The sequence below is a fragment of the Silene latifolia genome, chromosome Y (assembly GCF_048544455.1).
Source record: "Silene latifolia isolate original U9 population chromosome Y, ASM4854445v1, whole genome shotgun sequence".
Taxonomy (NCBI): Eukaryota; Viridiplantae; Streptophyta; class Magnoliopsida; order Caryophyllales; family Caryophyllaceae; genus Silene; species Silene latifolia.
The window spans coordinates 169,836,625-169,845,693 of NC_133538.1; the positions used below are offsets into that span (position 1 = coordinate 169,836,625).

General features: G+C 34.0%; 1 protein-coding gene across 1 annotated transcript; it reads right to left on the reverse strand.

Moving 5' to 3' along the window:
- Window positions 1-642: 642 nt before the first annotated feature.
- LOC141627000 (ABC transporter A family member 1-like) lies at window positions 643-4,733 on the reverse strand. Its single transcript, XM_074440527.1, has 4 exons — window positions 4,553-4,733; window positions 3,727-3,813; window positions 2,708-2,806; window positions 643-1,310 (listed from the first exon to the last, which is right to left on the reverse strand). The coding sequence occupies exons 1-4, from the start codon at window positions 4,571-4,573 to the stop codon at window positions 1,254-1,256; spliced, it is 264 nt and encodes an 87-aa protein (XP_074296628.1). The 5' UTR covers window positions 4,574-4,733; the 3' UTR covers window positions 643-1,253.
- Window positions 4,734-9,069: the final 4,336 nt, after the last annotated feature.

Sequence of the window (9,069 nt, forward strand, 5' to 3'; positions counted from 1 at the left end):
GTCGGCTTTGCGGGTCGGGTCTGAATTTGATAGGTCTACCCCGGTTGTATTTATTCATTCAGAGATACATACATCAATTAGTTTCATTGTAGACGGGTATATCCGTCTAAAGATATAGACGGGTTAAATATGTCACTACTTTCATAATAAAACAACCCCACTATCCCACTTGTTGTTTGTCTTATTATGAAAGTAGTGATTTATTTGACCCATCCACAGACGGATAGTGTCCGTCTAAAGTGAGATTTTGTGTACATAGAGATAAAATTTTAGTGGGAAAGGTAAAATTCATTTATGGAATAAATAATTACCTTGTATAAACCAATATATATATATATATATATATATATATATATATATATATATATATATATATATATATAGGTTGGATCCGGTGAGGCCGTTAATTATGGCGAGGCAGCCGGCCTCACCAAATTACTTCATGCTTTTGTGAACCCTGGACTTAATTTCGTGAATCCTAGACTCGATTTTGTGAATCTAGCACATAAACAAGTGACATTGGACATATATTAACTTTGATAAATATATTATAATCGTATATTTATATTTGTTCATCTATGTGGGACTCGAACGCACACCTTGCGCAATAGCACAATGCTCTACCTTTTGAGCTAATAGATGATAAGTACAAACAATAAATTGTGCATCAACAAATAACAAACACGTGAAACATGATACATCAACCTCATATAGTTATTTCTTACTAGGAAATTAACCAATTTAAGTCCTAAGTTCACATAACCGGGTCCAAGCTTCACAAAATCAAGTCTAGATTTCACAAAATCAAGCCTAAGTTTGACAAAATCAAGTTTCACAAAATCAGGTCTAGGGTTCACATAATCTAGTCCAAGGTTCACAAAATCAAGTCCAAGTTTCACAAAATCAGGTCTATGTTTGCCAAAATCAGGTTTCACAGAATCAGGTCTAGGGTTCACACAATATACTCCAAGCTTCACAAAATCAAGTCCAGGTTTCACAAAATCGGGTCTATATTTGAACCTTATTTTGTGAACCTTGGACCTAAACTTGTGAATCTCGGGCTTGATCTTGTGAACTCTGAACCCAGTTTTGTGAATCTTGGACCTAATCTAAATTGGAATGGTCACTTCTTCAGCCGAGCTTAGGAATGATCGCCACTGACAACACATACATGAGCATTCAGTGATTTGATCACTTCTTCAGCCGAGCTTTGCATTTCATATTCATTTTCACATGCCATTACTTCGCCTTCTTTAGCTGTTAGCTTCTTCCCAATTGAGTCGGGATTTGCAACTTGCGAGAATTGCCACCTACACAAAGAAAGGTGTAATCAAATAACAAGTAAATCGGCAAAAATACAAGCAATTTGTTGCTTACAAATGATCGCCACTGACAACACAAAATGACCAAATGTGTAGATAATCAAGCTTCTTTATTCTGTCAGCACTAAAATGAGGATATTAATACAGTTTCGTCTTTTAATTAGCTGCCATGTCAAGCGCATTGAATAAGGATCCATTCCACTAGTTGGTTCATCAAGAATGATAACCTGCAAAAGGTCTTAGGTGCCGTTTGGCCTTGTTTTTATAAAATAGTTTTTCCTTTTAAAAAGGAGTTTATTCATAACCTACTTTTTTAAAAAAAATTGATTGTTTGGCCATAACTTTTGTAAAAACTACTTTTTATACATTTTGGTTGTTTGGCCTAGGCTCCGTTTGGCAAGACATTTCAGATACCTGTTTTGACTAAAGTAGCTTTTTTGAGAAAAATTTCAGGTAGCTTATTTTTATGGAAGTGTTTGGCAAGTAGTTTATTTGCCCAAATAAGCTACCTGAAATGAAATGCTACATAGAGTAGCATTTCACATTTCAGGTACCTGATTCTTGGTAATATTACTTTTTTACCCTTTCAATTTATAATATATTAAATAATTATTATATTCTTTTACGTCATTTTACCAAAATAAGTTATCTTTTCAGTTAGTTTGCCAAACGATTTTTTTATATAATCAGTCACCTTATCAGCTCCTAATTTTCAGTTACTTTATCAGCTACCTTTTCAGGTTTCAGGTAGCTTTTCAGTTTCCAGGTACCTTTTCAGGTTTCAGCTACCTTTTCAGGTCGTTTTGCCAAACAGAGCAACTACTTACATCCAACTTTTTTGTTTTTTTTCTTATTAACCATGTTATTTGTAAAATTGAATACAAAGTAATATTTAAAAAATTTATGTAACCACTCGACAACTACATAAAACTATATAATTATCGTTCAAAATTATAATTTTACACACCATTACCTGGTACTTCGATGATATATGTCGGTGTATGTCAGGGAGGCAATGAATTAAGTAGCAGAGAGAAGATGGAACATACCATTATTCAGTATATAAGGGGTAGGGGTTTCTGGAGGCAAAATAAAAAAAGGCGCAAATAATTGGATTTTTTGGCGCAAGGTGAAAACAACTGGATTATTTGGCACTTTTGTGAAAAGTAGAATGAGAAGTAGAAAATATCTACTTCTACTTTTTGGGGTCAATAAACAGTTTTTGACTTCTTAAAAGTAGTTTTTGATATCCCTAATTTATAGTGTTTGGCCAAACTTTAACTTTTTCATTTACAAAAATACTTTTAAAGCTTGGCCAAACACAACCTTAGTAAGTTGCTGGAAAGGTCACAATGAAATATGCATAAAATACTATAACCTCTTACCTTACTGTTGCCTATCAAAGCAATTCCGAGGGAGAGTTTTCTTTTCATACCACCAGACAAGGCACTAACAACAGTATTAATTTTGTCGGCCAAACCAACCTATAAAAAAATAAATTTTCAAGATGAGCTGATAAAATGTGTGCAATTTATGCATAATAGAGAGACTAAAATACTTTCTCAAATAATACCTATTTCACATCCAGAATGTAACTCGATGCAACAAAAAACGAATTGTGCTCTGCACTGCATTTTAAATAAAGCTACATTCATGTCTTAGGGGGCATCTAAGCTAGTGTGCATCATTTGTTGTTCAATTCAGTTTGAAGAATCCTACCTATATGAGACTGCATTTAGATGGATACTACGTAGGGATAAACTCTTCAAAAAAAAAAATAACTGAAAAAAAATGTGTAAATGAGTGTTTGCTGGGTTTGGAGGTGAGCTTACTAGATTTTAATTAGGAAACATTTTTGGAACTGGACATGGCAAATAAGCAAATTAAGTACTCCGCGAGAAAATAACTAAACTTCCCAGCAGTCAGCCTCTACGTTACAGAAAAAAATTGAAAAACATTCAAACTCAATTCTGCATGTCGACCCCAACCCAATGGCTTTGTCTACTTATAGGAAAAGAAAGGAAAAACACAAGCCTGTAGTAGCAAGAAAGGAATTATTTTTCCTCTTCGCCATAAACCTAACCGACTAATTGTTTCTCCATCCTCTCCCCAGCACACTCCTCTTGGTAACAGCCAAGAAACACAGTTCTTCATCTTCCCCCACACTGGCTTCCCTGCATATATTCATCTCCCATTATTTTTAGTGCCACTTCCTCTTATTCTTAATCCCTTGTTCGTAACCACTGGCAACCTTTGTTGTAAATGACCTCCGTTCTTGCGCAGACAAACTAGGTCAAGATCGATCGACTGAACCTTTAACAGTTCAATCATGATATAACTAAAGCCTTGAAGTATTGTTATGATTAATGTGCAGAAGCTAAAGCAAGACTTAGAAAGAACTTGCCTTGTCAATCATTTCAGCCACAACACTCTCAAGAACATCTTCCTTCACACCTTTCAGTATGCCATAGATTTCTAAATGCTCCTTCACCTGCATAGGTGAATTTGTTTTGATCATTGCGATGCGCACAAGGGTATACAAATTCTAGAGGTTCAATCAAACCAGCCATCAAACCCATGTCTGGGATGATTAAAATTATGTTTGGGAAATATTAGCTTATTCACTAACATGTTTTCTGCGCACTCTCACAGGAACCTAAAATAAAGTCATCTGAAACTCGAAATAATTAGTCCACATTATAAACACATACCTAACAGGCTAACCTAGTTCTCACAACCCTTTCTAGTGACACACAGTCCAACTCATAGGAATGGAGCTTAGTATTAGATTGGGTCACTTTATTCCAATTTAGACAAGCTAACTAAACCCTAGAATACAGAAATTAGTATCAATAATAAAAGTAGATCATCAATGGTGAAGTTAATAGAAGATCATCAATGGTGAAGTTAACAAAAGTATAGCGGCGCGTCACGGCGTACTTCGCCGAGTTCATAGTCACTGCCGCCGCCGCTGTTGGACCGTCACGAGACGATGAATCTCAGAAACTAACAATATAATACACAAATTAAAGCTCGATGCAAACAATACCGAAATCAAATAATCGGACATTAATTAAGAGAATTATGATAATATTCGTACCTTTAATTAAAACTAAATAAGAGTGATTATATAAGCGAATCAACCGTTTCGAAAAGCACAATAGAAATCGACCGAGTAACAATGCAGAAAAACTGAAATAATAGAATCGAAATTAAATAAGAGGAATTACGGTAGTCTTCGGCAACATCATCGGAAAATAATAGATCGGAAATGCATTGTAGGCGTCGAAGATGACCGAAATACGACGAAAATGGTGATGAGAAGCAAAATATTGAAGAAACTGGAGGTTGAAGATGAAGTTGACGAAGAGAGAGAAAGAAGAAAGTGAAAAAAAGTTGAGTAAATGACGGTAGAATGAGGGAAATGAGTAGAAACACAAGGCTTTAATTAGTGTGACGTGGCACAATATGGTGCATTCATTTTGTTTTTATCGGATGGTGGAGATGGATTTGGCAGCCTCACCTTAAGAAGGGTGCCTCACATGATTCAATTTCTATATATATTATATATATATATTATATATATATATATATATAGAATCAGGATCCTGTACGAACTAAATTAAGTTACGAATTGTACGAACTGACTTAAAAACACAAACAGATTACACAAACACACGCCGCTTGTTTTAATTCCCATGTTTTTCTCTCTCCAAACTCAAAACCAATTCCCAAAACCCCGACATCCCCCACCCTTGTTCACCATCAACACGTCGTCGGAACTCAATCTTGACCCTCGCCGGAGACAACTGCAACTCCATCACCACCGACAAAAACTACTCCTCGTTTTACAACCTTCAATCTCCTACCAACCTCGATGCCGCCACCGGCCTGCTGGCCGTACCACCACCAATGGCTAAAATCCTTTTCGTTTTTCAGAGCCATTTTGGCTACAATATACATAATTTGACTCGGAATCGTCCAACAATGTCACTTGTTCACCATCAACACGTTTGAACGAATTTGATCTGATTTTGATATTCTATTGAGGATGAATATTGAGTTTGTAACCTGCAACTTGAACGAATTTGAACGAATTTGATCTGATTTTGATATTCTGTTCTGGTTCTTTTTTTCTGTGGCTTTTTTGGGGTAAAAGGAGGAGAGAGAGTGATTTTCCTAATAATGAAGAAGATTGAGAGAAAAGTGACTATTTATATGCTGAGCAAGATTTAATCTCAACCCTCCATCTTAGATGAGATCAATGGTTCAGTTTTAGAGCGGTAACTCACCAACAATGACCCAACTCATATGATCTTATATATATATATATATATATATATATATATATATAGAGAGAGAGAGAGAGAGAGAGAGAGAGAGAGAGAGAGAGGGGTTCTTATAAAGCCCTCATATATAATGAGTCCCTAAGTCTTAATAGAAGCCTTTGGATATAGTGGATGGAGGGATGAGATTCAATCAAAATGAAAGGCTACAAACTAATCTCACTAAACAAAATGCTTATTACTCTAATTTCCTCCTCAACTCAATTATTCCCCTCATTAATCATTCCTCTCCTCTCATTATCACAACCACACTACTTCTCTCATTTCATAAACCAAAAAAAAAAAACCATACAAAAAAAACCAAACAAAAACAAAACAACACCAATATTCCCTCCGTCCTTCCTCCTGCCGCCAACCACCCACCTCCTGCCGCCAACCACCTCACCTCCGTCCTTCCTCCTGCCGCCAACCACCCCACGACCACCCATACCACCTTTCCTCCACACCTCTCCTCCTTCTACCCCCACCACCTTCCTCCACCCGCAACCCAACACCAGCGACAACAACAACAACAACGACAACAACCCAACAACAACCGACAACAACCAACAACCCAACAACCAGCAACAACCAACAACCCAACAACAACGACAACAACCAGCAACAACCAACAACCCAACAACAACCGGTCTTCCCCTCGCCCCCTCCAGATTCGCCGCCTCCTCCTTCCCGCCGTTGGTGTTGTCATTGGTATTCATGTCGTTGGTGTTGTCGTTGTCGTTGGTGTTGGTGTTGATGTCGTTGGGGTTGTCGTTGGTGTTGTCGTTGCAGTTGGTGGTCACCCTCACAACCACAACCAACCCGACATCCCTCTTTCTCTCCCATTTCCCGCCACCTACAGCCACCCTCACGGCCACCCAGACCCACCACTCGACTCCTCTCACCACCCTCGACCTAGATCTGTCCATACCCAGACCCAAACCAACCCGCAACCCCTTCAAAAATGAAGCCCTAAACCGGGTCACCAAAGTCCTTATATTCGTTCAAATTTCAAATTTGAAATTTCAGATTTGTTTTTTTTTTTTTCGTTTGGTTTTTTTTTTTTTTTTTTTTTTAGATTTTAGATTTGCTTTAGGATTTGAGGGTGTTATTTTTTTGTGATTGTTATTTGGTTTTTTGTTTTATTATTGTTATTATTATTATTTGGTTTTTAATTTTTGTTGGTTATTGTTATTTGGTTTTTAAATTTTTGTTGGTTATTAATTTTTTGTTGGTTATTGATGGTTGTTATTTAATTTTTTTTCAGATTTAATATTTGTTGATTAATTACGATTTTTCATATTTATTTGGTTTTTATAAAAGTTATACTATTTACGACTAAAGTTATACACTTAAAACATTAAAGTTATACATTTTATGACTAAAGTTATACACTTTTTACATTAAAGTTACACTATTAACATCTAAAGTTATACATTGTATAAATTGAAGTTATACAACCATTCAAGTTTGTTTTGTTGGTTTTTTTTGTTTGGTTTGGTTTTGGTTTTTTTTTGTTATTTTTTTTTTTTGTTATTTGTTTTTTTTTTTAATTATTGGTTAATTTTTTATTATTGTTATTGAAGTTTTTTTATTGTACTTTTTTGACTTATTGGTTTTTTTAATATCATCTTCTTATGTGTTGTTTCAAATTTGAATTTATAGTTCTAAAGTTATATAATTTTGAACTAAAGTTATACAAATTTGGACTAAAGTTATACAAAAAATGACTGAAGTTATACTCTTATGGAATAAAGTTATACAATTTTGGACTAAAATTACACAAATTTGGACTGAAGTTATACAAATAAGGACTAAAGTTATACAAATAAGGATTAAAGTTATACAAAAATGAACCAAAGTTATACAAAAATGAACCAAAGTTATACAAAAATGAACCAAAGTTATACAAAAATGGACTAAAGTTAAACAAATATGGATTAAAGTTATACAAATATGGACTAAAGTTATACAAAAATAGACCAAAGTTATACAAAAAAAGACTAAAGTTATACAAAAATTGGACTAAAGTTATACAAAAAATTGGACTAAAGTTATACAAAAATGAACCAAAGTTATACAAAAATGAGCCAAAGTTATACAAAAATGGACGAAAGTTATACAAAAAATTGGACTAAAGTTATACAAAAATGAACCAAAGTTATACAAAAATGAACCAAAGTTATACAAATATAGACCAAAGTTATACAAAAATGAACCAAAGTTATACAAAAAATGGACTAAAGTTATACAAAAAATTAGACTAAAGTTATACAAAAATGAACCAAAGTTATACAAAAATGGACTAAAGTTAGTCCATATTTGTATAACTTTAGTCCATTTTTGTATAACTTTGTTTCATTTTTGTATAACTTTGGTTCATTTTTGTATAACTTTGGTTCATTTTTGTATAACTTTAGTCCAATTTTTTGTATAACTTTAGTCCAATTTTTGTATAACTTTAGTCTTTTTTTGTATAACTTTGGTCTATTTTTGTATAACTTTGGTTCATGTTTGTATAACTTTAGTCCAATTTTTTGTATAACTTTCTTCCATTTTTGTATAACTTTGGTTCATTTTTGTATAACTTTGGTTCATTTTTGTGTAACTTTGGTTCATTTTTGTATAACTTTAGTCCAATTTTTTGTATAACTTTAGTCCAATTTTTGTATAACTTTAGTCTTTTTTGTATAACTTTGGTCTATTTTTGTATAACTTTGGTTCATTTTTGTATAACTTTAGTCCATTTTTGTCTTAGATGAAAAAAAAGTATCTCACAAAAAAAACGAGATTTAAAACACGAAATCTTAAAAAAAAAACGTATAACAAGAAGAGATTTAAGAAAATGAATAAAAAATGAGAACTAACAAAATAAAAGACAACTAAAATAAAATAAAAGACAAAAAAAATAATGAATGGAAAAAACAACTCAAAACATACAAATTAACACAAAACGAAAAAAAACAAAAAACGAGTTGAAAAAAAAAAAAAAAAAAAGGCAGCGGCGGTGAGGCGGCGGTGGCGGGGTGGCGGCGGCGGGGGTGGTGGGTGGTTAGTTGGTGTCGGGTGGGGTGGTGGTGGGTGGTGGTGAATGAAGATGAGAGGAGTGGGTGATTTATTTGGGTTTTTTTATTTATTTGGATTTTTTGGGTTTTTTTATTTATTTGGATTTTTTGGGTTTTTTTTATTTATTTGGATTTTTTGGGGTTTTTTTTTTGACGTTTTGAGAGATGAGAAGAATGAAATGTGTGAGATGAGAGAGAAATGGGTGGGTAGAAAACAAATATATAGTAAATAAGTGGTTAATTAGGGTGGATTAGTAAAGTGTGTTAATTAGCTTCTATAATGACTTTGGGTGGGTTCATCTCATCCCTCCATCTCCCTCCATCCAATGGCTCATAATAGAACTTATGGACTCAAAT